The sequence below is a fragment of the Python bivittatus genome, unplaced genomic scaffold (genome assembly GCF_059951505.1).
Source record: "Python bivittatus isolate LINGU-HERP-01145 unplaced genomic scaffold, Pbiv_v1 ctg000480_np1212, whole genome shotgun sequence".
In the NCBI taxonomy this organism is placed as follows: domain Eukaryota; kingdom Metazoa; phylum Chordata; class Lepidosauria; order Squamata; family Pythonidae; genus Python; species Python bivittatus.
The window spans coordinates 54,417,624-54,431,495 of NW_028277075.1; the positions used below are offsets into that span (position 1 = coordinate 54,417,624).

Here is a 13,872-nt window from a genome sequence, read left to right on the forward strand (position 1 = left end):
AAAGCTAACCAACAGAAGTTCCATTCCAACAAGACTGAATTTTGTTACTGGTAACTTCTTAGTTCAGGTCAATGGGATTAAAGCATGTGGTTACCTTTTCCCCAGAAGAACCAGGTACTGTGGGTACACCTAGATCCATCTTTGTCATTGGGCCTTAGAAGGCTTCTGTGAGGTACAGAGTGCTTTCACCAGATTATTATTTTTTGACTTGATAGTTGATGTCTCGGCTTTGTTAATCATGCTCTCATAATCTCCATATAGACTACTAAAGATCATACATGAGCTACTGCAAAACATGGCAGCAAGAATTCTATTTGGACAAGATATGAGGACATTACTCCTTCTTTTCTCTCTTTCACTGGTTTTTCATTAAATTCTGGGCCAAGTATAAAATGTCTGTTTGGTCTATAAAGTATAAGTGGAACTCAGTTCACTCTGTGTTCTTAACTGGACCTTAAGCATACCCTTCTCAGAGTGGCTTTGAGGAAGAGAGTGTTCTTGTTGGGTGCCCTTTTGCCCCAATTACAGGATGTTCTTCCTAAAAGAGGTCAACAGCATCCATGCTTTTGTCCATTTGGCACAAGTTTAAAGAGTTATTTAAAATTATTCTGCCAAGCTTTTAAGGCCTTCTTTTGTTATTCCAAGTTGGGTATTTAATGTATGACATATTGTAGTATCATCTTGGTACAAACTGTTGTGAAGAGTATGGGTTTATGATGTTACAGTTACAAGGTTTCTCCTGATGGTCTGGACTGGAACTAATTAAACAGATATATAAGAATCAAGGAATTTCTAATAAGGAGATTTGTTGTAGAAAAGCTAAGAATCCATTGCAAAGGAATTCCAATGATTGCTGTGTGGCAAATATGACTCCTATTTATAGTGAAATCAGTGTTCAAATTTTTGTGCCTCTTTCTCCCAGCTGGCTATGAAACAGACTATGCAGCCCTCTCTTTTGGGATGAAGGTGCAGTTTCCATTGGGCTCTTGGTTTGGTAACAGACAGTTCTAATATCAGGTTGTTTTTCTCGGATGTGAGGGAACTAACTTTCATAATAAGTGTCAACCAAATGGTTGTGTCACTAAAATATGTCTGCTGAATTCAGTCTGAGGAAATTGTTCTTTTAACTTCTGGCAAGTGCCTTTGTAGAGTAGTTGCATTATCTAGTTAATGGGGTCTTGGTGTGCCTTGTATTCCAATGAATCACAAAGATTAAAGGGGCCATTTAGGCCATTAAGTTCAATTCCCTGCTCAGTGCAGGAATCCAAATTAAAGCATCCTAGACAGATGGGTATCTAGCTGCAACTTGAACACATCCAATGAAGAGACAACTACCTGGCTGGGTAATTGGTTCCATGTTGAACTGCTCTTATTGTTAGGATTTCCCCCCCCCCCCAACATTCAATCCGAATCTGCCTCCCAAGATTTTAAAAATCTGTGGTCAATGGCTGAAGCTGTTCTATACATTTATTCCCAGATGTATTAGCAGGAAGGGATAATTGTCAATGGACTTGGTAAATCTTGAACATTGTTCTGTCATATTCCTGTTCCTGGCAGACAGCACACTTCAAGGTTTTGAGTCCTGCTGGCATATCTTTGTTTCACTTCTTCATAATAATGAGTCACTAACTACCACAGCTTTTCTCTTTCTCTATTGTCCTGTCTTCCATTCTGCAATGTCAGTTTTCCTTCATCTGAAAGCTCAGAACCGACTTTATCTGCAGGGGCCTAAAAACTGTTTTTGAATTCCAGTGGTCCACAATATCTTCTGTATTTCTTTCTTGTTATTTGCATTCACTGGGCTTGCTCTTCTGTTTGATTAGCTTAAAGAGTTATTTCCACTGTCAGTTTCTGCTGTAGAGCCTCTGTTCTTTGAACTGATAAATCCTTATCTTTTCTTATCAGCTGAATTGTAGCTATTCGCTCTGATTATTTTTTGTTTTCATTTAGAGACCCCTACATTGCTGCAAAATATATTTTAGGTTGTTTTAGGTAGGAAGACAAACATTCCACAAGCATGGCTGGTTACAGTTGCAGATTCCTGTTGATTCAGCTCCACTTTGCTTCTTAAAGTACCACTAGTAGAAAAGCTTTTATTTCTTCTTATTCCCTTGTCAGAACTTCGTTAGCTGAGAGGAGCTCTTATTTAAAAAAAACATTAAAGACTTTCCCATAATCTCCTCTGGCAAACTCCTGTTAGCTTTTCCTGTTCACTGGCTTGTTCCCTGAAACCTAGCTGTCTTGTAATCAGCTTGGAAACAATTACTCAGTCACCTGCTGTGGGCAATAAGCAGCTCTCAGGACGTACCCCATGCAGTCAGAAGATATTCAAGAGATACTATTTTCGTCCCTTTAACCTGAGCATACAGTCTTTCCGAACACAGCTTCTCTGCAGCAGCAGCATCCATGGTGACAAGGGTCAAAAGAAGCAAGAGGGTGGTCCTTGCATCATATGGAACCTTCGTCCCTTTTGTACAAACGTGTGACGCATGTGGAAAGGGGAGGGGTTTCATCTGAGATGCCACAGCTACCATCTTGCCTCTTTGGACATCCCTCCGCCCCACCAGTGCCACTGCCTCTCTGGCCATTCTCCTCTCTTTTTCTTGTTGAAATCCCCTGGCAAATTCCTGTTCGCTCTCCCTGTTAGCGCATTATGTAATTCACTAGAAGCTACGGCTGGCTCTTTAAATGCAGCTTGCCATTTGCCCATTTCTACAAGATTTACAACATGAAATAAAAATTAACCTCAATTCACTGCTGTTATCTATTTAATTTCTATTCTACCTTTCTATCAAGGAACAGGAAAATCCCTCCACTTTATCCTCACAAGACTTCTATCAGATACTACCTTACCACACTAACATCTTTCTTTTCTGTAATTCTGCTTACATTTAAATTATTACTTTCTATTCACTCTGCATTTAGTGTGTTTTTTGTAAATGCTTTTATTTAAAGGGTCAATTTAATGGCACTGCCAATAAGAACAATTTCCCAAGCATAAAATTACAATGCATGTCTCCTAGCAATGAATGTTTTTTTAATTATTTTATTTTAAAAGTTTCCTGAAACTGTTTGTTTTCCAGGAAGACAACTAAAAATATCTTAAATCCCAATAGGCAATAGATGCCATATAAACTGGAATTTGTATGGAAAGGATGCTAGAACCAAACGATAATACAGTCACAATTAGTAAGCATTTATTCCATTTCTAAACAACTTTAGTACTTTAATCTCAGAACTAAATACTTAAAATAAATGTTTACATGGAATTTAATTGTTTCATAGCATAAATAATTCATAGGTCAGGAATCCTAGAGGGTTTTTAAAAGTTAGAATCATATAGAAATGGTGATTCAGGACACCACTGAAAGGATATCTTTGGGAACAGAAGTTAATGATACATAGATGTAAGTAAAACAACTTGCAAATTCCTTGTAGACACATATAAGTATACTTTCCAAGTGATAATAATGAAATTCCAGACTGAGAATCTACCACAGGGGGAAGAACCTAACTTTCTAGTCTACATCAAAGTAATCTTTTTTAAAAGCACCAATTGCCTATCCAGTATGAAGCCTGTATCATAAACTTGTCTTAAAAAGAGCTAATGGCTGTGGAAAAGATCTGAATCTAAAAAGTATCCCTTTGAGCATTACAGAATGTGTACCTGGCTTTGCTAAATAACCCAGACATTTCCAAGTGAAGAACTTCCTTAATATGTTTTAGCTAAAAGGAATAAGGTGCTATCTTTTTCATTTCATTCCCCTGTCTTCTATTTTCTTATGTTGTTGAAAACATTAGTGGACAATCTACCTTTGCCTGTGTTGTTTGTTGTGCCAAATGTATAAGAAAGCCTTAATCCAGTGTACCATTGCAACTCTTGGATCTAGGATTCTTCTGCCCTGCCATCTATCATCTGGACGTCTAGGGCTAAAAGGCAGCCCTTTCCCCCATAGTGTTGCTCTTTATCTTAAGCATATCAGAACATCTTGAAGAAACTTTGTACTTTATGTCTCTTTAAGAGTATAGTGTAGATTATTTGAGAATAAATGATACCCTTTTCTATTCTTCCTATATGACCCCTGCTTTCCTAATGTGGAATTGGATTGTATACTTCCGAAAGCCCAAATTTGTGTCTCCTGTGTACCAGATCATTTATGCTACATCAGAAGTGGGCAAATTTAAGATGAACATGGATTAATTTTTTATTTTTATATTGTATTGTATTGTATTGTATTAATTATAATAATAATTATTATATTATTATTATTATTATTGGTCAGGCAGGACAATGGCATCACATAAGAGAGTGGAGATGGCTTGCTTTCAAGATGACATTGGAAATGTTTATGTTTCTTATGTACAGTAGTTAATGTTTCTTATATAGCTCATCTGAATATTTCTTCATCCCCTTTCTCTGGTTCTTGTTAAATGGTGAGAAATGGTATTCTTAGAATCATGGAGTTGGAATGGATATTAAGAATCATCTGTTCCAACCTACTCTTAAAGATATCCGAAGACTGCTGTTATATTTCCTCTCAATCATCTCTTCTATAGTTGAAACATATCCAGATATTTTAATCATTCTTCATGAGGCTTTATTTCTAGACCCCTCAGTATCTTGGTAGCCTTCCTTTGAACACACTCCAATATGTCACTGTCTTTTTTGAACTGTAGTGCCCAGAACTAGACACATTGTTCCAAGTAAGGTCTGGCCAGGGCAGAGTAAAATGGAACAATTACCTTCTGTGATCTGGATTCGTTCAAGGTCTCTTGTGATTGTGTCATTTGTCTCCCTGTGAATCAAAAGGAATACTTGTCTGGTATTATAAGTAGCCTTGGTAAAATCTCCATCATGCTCTTGTTACAGGCAGCCACAATATTGTCATGGGACTGCACTGAGCTGCTTTAGTTCCTCTCAGCAGGAATCACCCACCACCATGACATACCTATTCTTTCTCAAGATGGCTCTTGGATTTCTTTGATCCATGGAGGCTCAACACTGTCTTCCACAGGGTTCTAGAGCAAGGTTTGTTCAGGTGACTGCGGATCATCTTCTAGGAGAGCCTGATGCTAGTCTTTAGCTCCACTGAAACCAAGTGCCCTTCTGATTATCTTGCTTCTTTGGGTCACTTGCTTCCAAGTGTTTGCCTTTGCCAAAGAGATTTTGTTTCCTATTATCTAGTATTCTTCATTTCTCAGATAGTGGTAGGATAAGAATAGGAGAAGTGTTTCCATTTGGCCTATTGTACAATGTAAGTGCTAAAATTTGCAGCAGTTGTTTTTAGCTGTTATGGACCATTATTCAATTTTCAATGCTACCTCCTAAACTGGCTTACAAGTTTTGGCATGATAAAGACCCTTTCAGTCAAGCTTGACTCCTTGGCAGCAACGTGGAAGATGTATTCATTGTTGTTCTTCAGGATCCTGGTCTAGTCTGCAGCCCTGGGATTTTCTGGGGTCTCCTATCTAAGTGCTAAGCAAGTCTGACTCCTCTTAATGTATTGGGATCAGTCAAAAATAAACATACCACCTCCTGTAGGCTGTAAGGTCAATACTGGGCAATGCATGCTTCAAAAATGCTTCAGAAGAAGTGTTTCAGGCTTACAAGAGCCTAACTATTCTCTGCTTCCCTGGAAAAAAGAATGTGACTCTTGTAGTAATGTAACTCTTTAAAAAGACAATTTGAAAATCAGGCTAATGATCAGTAGAGAAGTGCTGCACTCCCCACTCATGCAAGATACAAAGTACTTCTTCTGAAGCATTTTTGAAGTTATATACAGTGCAGTCCTAAAACATGCATTTCTTTATATCTGTGTGGGATATTATTACTTTTGTCCTCTTATTCTCTCTCTCTCTCTTTCTCTCTGCCTTGTGGCTTTCTTCCTCTTATTTTTCTATCATTTTAAGTTTTCTATCAAATTAAGTATTGATTTTTCTGTTTCATTAAAATAAAAAGATCAGTGATATATAAGATTACATTTAAAAAACATTTAATCCATCAGCCGATACAATCAGCCAATGTGATTAAAACAAATCATCTGGCATTGAAAGAAAACAACCTTTTAGGTAAATAATGATCATACAGGTAGCAAGGAAGTAAATCACATAGATGAGTTGATGATATGTGGCTGTTGAACTGAATATTTTCTGCTTCTATTGTCAGTTCTTTCCATTTGAAAAGATTACATTCGAGCAGATTTCTGGTGAGAGCCACTGCTGTAGGCAACCAAGATTTCCTAAGATCTTTCCTTATGTTAGAGTACTGAAGGCTACCCCTATGATGAAAGGGAGTAAGAGTCCTGTCTTAGTTCTGAATTGGAATTTAGTTTAAAGGATATCAAACTTGGAGCAACTGTCAAGATCTGCATGCAATCCATTCAAGAGAAGAGAAGGGCCAAGAAGTTTTACAAACTCCCAAGGAAGACAGACCATTACACTTGCATAATGGACTTCTCTGGTCAATGACATTATTAATGACTGGCCAGAATCTGCCAATAACTGCAAAGCAATCTTGATTTCTCTCCAAATTGAAGGAAGTAGTTCCAACCAAAGCAGAGAAGAAGATAATACATTTTAGGAATGTGGCAGGTACTCATTTAGAACAGGTTCACCACTGAAATATATTTATATGAACTCCTTTGCCTACACTGACTCTATATCATTTATACAGACATGCCGCTGATATAATACAATATCCAAATTTTATTCTTCCTAAAGTTTTATGAACAACTAAGGGGGAGGTCTAATTCATTTGGAAAAGGGAATGCACTCTCAAACTCGCCAGTAAACGTTTTCGTGCAATTATTCATGGAACGTTGAGCAAATTTCTCTTAATGATGTTATTATGTTACATTAGATCTTGAAAACCATACTTAATAAAACACAGGGAGAAGCATAAGTTGTTACTTTAAACTTTATTGCTGCTTGTTATTATAAAGTGATCCCAGCGTTAACAGTCTGGACTTTAAATGGATTTGATTTTATTTTTGGCATTTACTGTAGTCCTGGGATCATAACACCCCACAGTACTTATCTTCAGAGATTAACTTGAAACAGACTTTCCCATCAGTGCTTGGTCTCTTTAATCTGCATTGCATTCCAACGTGCCCTTCACCTCCCATCATGCCAACCTTACCAGAAGATGTCAGACAGCCAACTGAGACACAGCATGCAAATTTGCCTTCTCTTGTCAAAGTAAGTAATCTTCATATATGTGTTACCTTGATAGAATTCTTGCAAAATTCTTTTACAAAGGGTATGAATATTTATGTAGATGTAGTATATCTGAACCATGCATGGATGTTTACAGCTGCTGTTTTTCTAATTCAGCCCTCTGTGACACTATTCTGCATTTCCACATCATGATTTTTGCTGGGCGGGTAGACAAAACATTGGCATAAACTTCAACTTAATATAACATAAGCTTAATAAAATAATAATAAATTAACATAAACTTGGTGGTAGGGAAAGAAGAGCTATAGAAAAACCTAACTCTCTGTTTTTATAACTGTTATTTTAATATTTCTCCTAGTTTGTCCTAGTTGAGGCATTTCTGACTACAGTCTGACCTACTGAGACTGCATTACTGAATGTAGTCATACCCAAATCCCACTACAGTGTATCTTATGCCAACAACATATTGCATCAATTTTTATTTGAAAAAAATAATTGCATCACTCTAATTGATCTGGGCTAAGTCCCATTCTCAGCACAAATTTTCTTAAATATTGCTAGGTAGGGGGCTGGAGAAATATGTTTTTCACTGTTTACATTGTACTTGAAGCTTCTGTCACCTTTCTAGAAAAACTGGCTAGTATGGGGATATTTTGCTGTTAATTATATTTGGGGATTGGGAAATACTTACATTGAGATATTTCTGTTGTACAGATGGATTAGGTCTTATTACAATTTTTCACCCTCACATTTACATAAATAATACAGCCAGGGGGTTCAATGTACGAAAAGCATTCTAGCATTTGAATGTTATATAAAACTTCCTATCACTAAGAGCGGTTTGATAGTGGGGCCAGTTATCCAGAGAGTTTATAGGCTCCTCTTCATTGGATGTATTGAAGGAGAAGCTGGACAATCAGTAATAGTTACTACCAAAACTGGAATATACCGTACAGATTTGCTTTTTAATTATCACTGTTCCTTTCTTCGTACCAGTCTGTAATTTTTAAAATATTAACAATATGGCACACTGCATCATCCTGTCAAAATCATTTTTCTGTGTGTTTGATAGTTTGTTGATGAACATCATTGCCTTCTAATTTCCTCTGAAAAATATTTTTGAGAATTAATATAAAGTACACAAACTAGAGGATGTATGTGGATTGTTTAAAACAGGAAACTTTCACTTATGTGCAATGGTGAGTTAATGCATTCAATGAGTTACAAGCCTAGAAATCTGCCATATCAGCATTTATTTAGTTAACTGACTTTTTAAAAATTATCGTTATGTTCTCTGAGATGTGTTGAAAACTTTAAGACCAATGTATATCTGGCACATTCAGTTTTGCTTTTATCATTGTCTTCCAAACCTAGGACATAGTATTCTACATCTGGATGAAAACATCCGCTACTTTTCCTTTAGCTTCATAGGAAAAAGTTGAACCCTTAAGTGATTTGTCATGCTTTCTGACACAATTACACCTTTGTGCTAACAGCTAGTTTCCTGGTTGAAGATAAACAAGTCAGTTGTATGTGAATTTAGTAAGCAGTCAGATGGAAGGCATACAGCATATGTCAAAAAGATATTTTCATTCCTTTTCTTCCATGTGGTTATATACCTAAAACGATAATGAGGAATTGTTCAACTGCTAGTCCCCTGCCTATTTCATAACTTCATTTATTCAGTTACAGCTAAGAGTTTTTTGTTTCTCATAATATTAGGCATATTTAAAGTGCAAAGAATAAAACCAGTATGTTTGCCTGATGGTGTTGTAAGTGGAAGCTCAGCCGGTCAGTCTTCCAAATTTTGGGAAGAAACAGGCTCTTGTGTTTCATTAATCCCAGAGAAATTGTTAAATAATATTTTGGCTACTTTGGACCATGAAATGCTAAAGGGCATGCAGTGAAATGGTTGCACACACTTTGAAAACGAGGAAGATCTCTAGAAACTCTTACATCAAAACCCACTGGGAAATTCTCCCGTGAGGTATCCCTACATGAGTATCATGTCTCTTCTGATGCAGAAATATGTATGGGTGTCCTTGTGGGGAGGAAGATGAAATGGGGTTCATAGTCAAAGTATCCTTTCCACTCCTACCTTACACAGAAGAAAAGGGGAAAAAAGCCTAAAATATTATGTTAATAATTATATAAATGTAGACTTGTGTTTTAAGTTATTAGATTCAAAGGCAGTGTTAGCCTTTCAAATCCAATATTATGTCAGCCTGATCTGCAGTACTGACACATGAAGTGGAGCAACTTCAAGAAATGTAGAAGTATAGTCCCTTCTACGTTCTAGGTTTTTAAATAAAGTGCATTGTCTGTCAAAATATAATCCAGTATTTTCTCTTAACTCTCTAAAACTTTGATGTGTGAATAGTATACCTACAGAGTAAGTCATCTTACAAATCTAATGAGGTAGATTCTGGCCTAAAAATCATATTTTATAGTAAATGTATAAATGTATTTTAAGGTATCACAAGATCTGTCTTCTGTTTGCTCAGTAAACATCCATCAGAGAGAATGTTTTAAAAATAGGTTGCTTTCCCAAGGCTGTATAAATATTTAGAATTGATTTATAACTAAGAGGTTTCACTAAAGGCAGTCATCGTGATCAAGTTCTTGTTCCACAGAAGCTTGTTGTTAATAAGAGTCATCACATAAGAATATGTTCACCCTCGTTCAGAGATGATAGTCTGCATTCTCCCCAAGATATACAGTTGACAAGCCCCAAACAGACCGAAAACAACTAGTGCAAGTCTATTTGTGCACGTACACTTTCTTTGCTGTCCTGAATTTCTATATGCCCATCACTTCTCATTCTATTCAGTTGTTACTATTACACAAGCTAAGTGGTTGATATTCTAACATTGAACATAAGAATTCTGTTTTCAAGCCTTCACCATCAGGATAGTAATTGTAGGCTGAAATTCCTAGAGCCTACCCCCCCCAAAATTTATTTGCTCTTGTTATAGTTTTAATTTGCCCTATTATTAATGGAAGTAATTGCATGATTTATCTCGCTTGTCCGATGTGGCAGCAAATCTTCAATTAGTTTAAAAACAGGGTTGAAAGATCTTATAAAACTGTACACAGTTACTAATCAAGAATTAGATAATCCCCCCATGGTATATAAAGCTTTACCGATATTACCTGAAAGGAAAGCAGGATTTTTCCTCAAATAATTTAATTTTAAAATAAGAGGTTCATCTAAGATTTTTGTTGGAATGTGGTAATGGAGGCAGATGAGTTTTTATTTTACCTCATCTCTCTTTCTGGAGGGAAGTATTTTAGCTTCAGGGATGTTTTCCTTTTGTTAAATAGGGTACTTGTGCAGAACTTGGGGGGAGGAAAATTTAGGTTTTCGTGTAAGAATAAACTGATATTTTATTCTGTTGCAATTATCATCTGATATACTTCCCCTGTTCAGGACTCCTCTGCTGATGCAGCTACATGCAACACACCTTCAATAATTCTTCCAGAGTGTGCCGTTAGACCAGTTACAGACAGAGAGACAAATGTAGCTCTCAGGTAATTAATGCTGCATGCCATTTTACTTCCACAATCATTAATTGTACAGAGTCATATGAGAAAAAAAACAGGTTTGTTTGACAAACATTTTGTAATCTATACTTATGTGGAAAGAAAAAAAAGAGGGGTAAATGCACAGTAAGAAAAGGTTACAGGTAGTCCTCAGTTAATGATGGTACTTGGGACTGGGAACTCTGCCGCTAAGCGATGCAGTTGTAAAGTGCAACATCAAGCGACCACACCAATTTATGACAGCAGTTGCAGCAGTTCCAACTGCAGTCATTAGGCAAATCCCACGCAGTCATTAGGCATGATGTCATGTGATCATCATTTGCGACCTCTTGCCAGCTTCCCCATTGGCTTTGCTTGTGAAAAGCCAGCAGGGAAAGTTGCAAATGGTGATCATGTCACCATGGGATGCTGCAACCATCGTAATTGCAAGCCAGTTGCCAAGCATCCAAATCGCAATCATGTGACCATGGGGGTGCTGCGATGGCCACAACTTTGAGGACCGGCCATAACTCTCCTCATTCAATGCTGTTGTAACTTCAAACAGTCAGTGAATGGTCATTAACGAAGGGCTACTTGTATTCCAAAAGTTTTGGAACTGAGTTCTTAAAAGAGAATGTTAGTTCTTGACTGATCTCTGGAGAGGTAGCTTCCACACATAATGGGCAGGAAAGAAAAATGATCAAGGGATTTATGCTGGAGGACCAAGAGCACTCTCAAAAGATGATTAAGTTTAAGGAGAACCATATTTTAATCATTTAGCTGTTTTCCTACCTATGGAAGCATCCATATTTTTCTAACCAGGAAGACAGCTATATTTGCATTGCCTGCTTGCTTTCCTGGTTGTGGAGGTTATGGAGGTATTCACAGAAATACACATACCTCTTTATTACGTTTCAACTTTCCATTTAAGAAAATTAAGTTAAGTTAAGACTGATTCACATATCCATTGTAATGTCTAATTGGAGCCAAAAGATTGATTGATTGCCTGATTGATTAATTGATTTAATTCAATTTTGAGGCTGTCCAAGTCCTTAATGACTCTGGGTGGCTTACAATTAAAAGAGGAAAACAACATAGTTAGAAAAGATCACAACTGACCAGAAGACTACACCCTATCAATAAAACCCTCAAACCATGAGATTTTGCAACCACCCTATCCCAAGGCCTGGGAGAGCAACCTTGTTTTGAATGATTTTCTGAATGCCATTAGGGTGGGAGCTATACAAATCTCTGGGGGATGTCATTCCAGAGGGCAGGCACTGCAACAAAAAAGACATGATTCCTGGGTCCTACAAGGTGACACTGTTTAATTGACAGGACTCTGAGCATGCCCACTCTTCCTGACTTCACTGGATAGTTGGAGACAAGGGGTCCCTCAGCTATAAAGTTATAAAGTTGGAGGAGTGAATGTCATAGCTGCAGTATATAGGTGGTCCTCACTTACTGAGTGCAATTGGGACTGGCAACTTCATTATAAGCGGTGTGGTCATTAAGTGAAACATGACTGCACTGACTTATGGCATCAGTTCTGGCTGCGGTCATTAACCAAATCCATGGTCATGTGATCATTACATGCAACTTCCTGCCGGCTTCCCCATTGACTTTGCTTCTTGGAAGTTGGCTGTGAAGGTCACAAATGATGATCACATGACCACGGGGATGCTGTGAGGGCCGCAACTTCAAGGACCAGTCATAAGTCTCATTTTTCAGCACTGTTGTAACTTTGAACAGTCACTGAATGAGCAGTCGGTAAGCGAGGGCTACCTGTATTGATCTTTTAATGCTACATAGTTTGCTTTCATTTATTATAAGATGCTTTAAGCTTGAGACACACTGGATGAAAAATTGTGTGTATGATGTCATCTTTTAAATTTTACAATAGTCTGAAATAAATAAATTAGTATAATCTAAGTTCTGTACCATTGTCTAAGTCCCTTAACTCTAGAAAATGTTATTAGAGGAGCCAGTTTGATATGGATATGAGTACAATTTAATTTTTTTTTTAATGAAACCTACATGGCTCAAGTATATATAGAACTGTTATGCTAAATATAAAGCAACTATACTTCATACAGATAAAGGCTGTGTATATGAATTAAGGTACACACTTTGTTTTTTTCAAGAATAACACAATTTTAGAAACCTTGGATTTAAAATGAAAATAAATGGGTGCCCTCCAAAATGTGGGCTAAATCCTTCAATATTTATTTAAAGGAAGTACAGCCTCATATTCTGAATAAAGATCAACATCTGAACCTTTGGACAATTGTACTTTCCACAGTGGAACAGTTATCTTCCTCCTCTTCTAACCTGCTCATTATCTGGTCCCTTGCCCACCATCCCACCTCCTATCCTCCTCCCTACCTCTTCCCCTTCCCTACTGCTTTTCCATGTTCTCTTTTTCATCCTTTTACTGCTTGCTTGCTTTATCTATTTTTGCTTGCGTAGGTAGATAAAAACAAAAAATAGGACTGTCAGCCAGTTTTCAAACTAAATAGTAGCTGATACCTATCGTGCCACAATTTTCAAATTTTGTGCTACCCATTGTTATCTTTCACAGTACAAAATAAAGATGAATAGATTTGCAGAAACACTTTCATGCCCACACATGCACATTCACATGGATGTACATACCTGGATGCATATATTAATTTTAACAAGTTTATATTAAAAAGTTTTTCCTTATTGCTGGGCCTTTCCCCCTAGGTCTGTTAGCCCTCATCTGCGGCATTCTAACAGAAATGCTAGAAAATCAGCAAGCTCTTTGACTTCTGTAGGTAAGAAACACATGTTCTTGCCTTATTTTTTTCCTTAAAATTACATATACACATAAATTGGCAGAATTTCAAGTATTACTTCATTTGCTTCTGTGGGATTGGATCTTTTCTGAAAATATTTTATGACTCCTTATATGCAGTACACAGGTTTTTGATCTTATTTTTTATATAGTATAGTCAGAGAACATATAAGACAGGGATGAAAATAGAAGAAAGTAAATCACTCCAATGTCTTTTGGGCTTCATAGGACATCCTCACAAACACAAAATGCATTGATGTAATCCTGAATGTTGTCTATAACAGAAGATTCAGGGGTTGTAAATGTCAAAGAACAAGGAAATATACCACTATCTAACCTAGTAGATGCCAAATACC

The 13,872-nt window shown here is 37.0% G+C and overlaps 1 protein-coding gene across 7 annotated transcripts in view; it reads left to right on the forward strand.

Moving 5' to 3' along the window:
- The window catches only part of IRAG1 (inositol 1,4,5-triphosphate receptor associated 1), an 82,401-nt gene that overhangs the window by 21,549 nt on the left and 46,980 nt on the right, over positions 1-13,872 (forward strand). For 6 of the 7 annotated variants that reach the window (XM_015888273.3, XM_088145937.1, XM_088145936.1 and 3 more), the window contains 3 exons: positions 7,006-7,197; positions 10,607-10,707; positions 13,426-13,496. In XM_015888273.3, coding sequence (XP_015743759.1) covers positions 7,006-7,197; positions 10,607-10,707; positions 13,426-13,496 — 364 coding nt within the window. The remainder of the gene's footprint in view (positions 1-7,005; positions 7,198-10,606; positions 10,708-13,425; positions 13,497-13,872) is intronic. The other variant, XM_088145938.1, reaches the window with a different exon arrangement.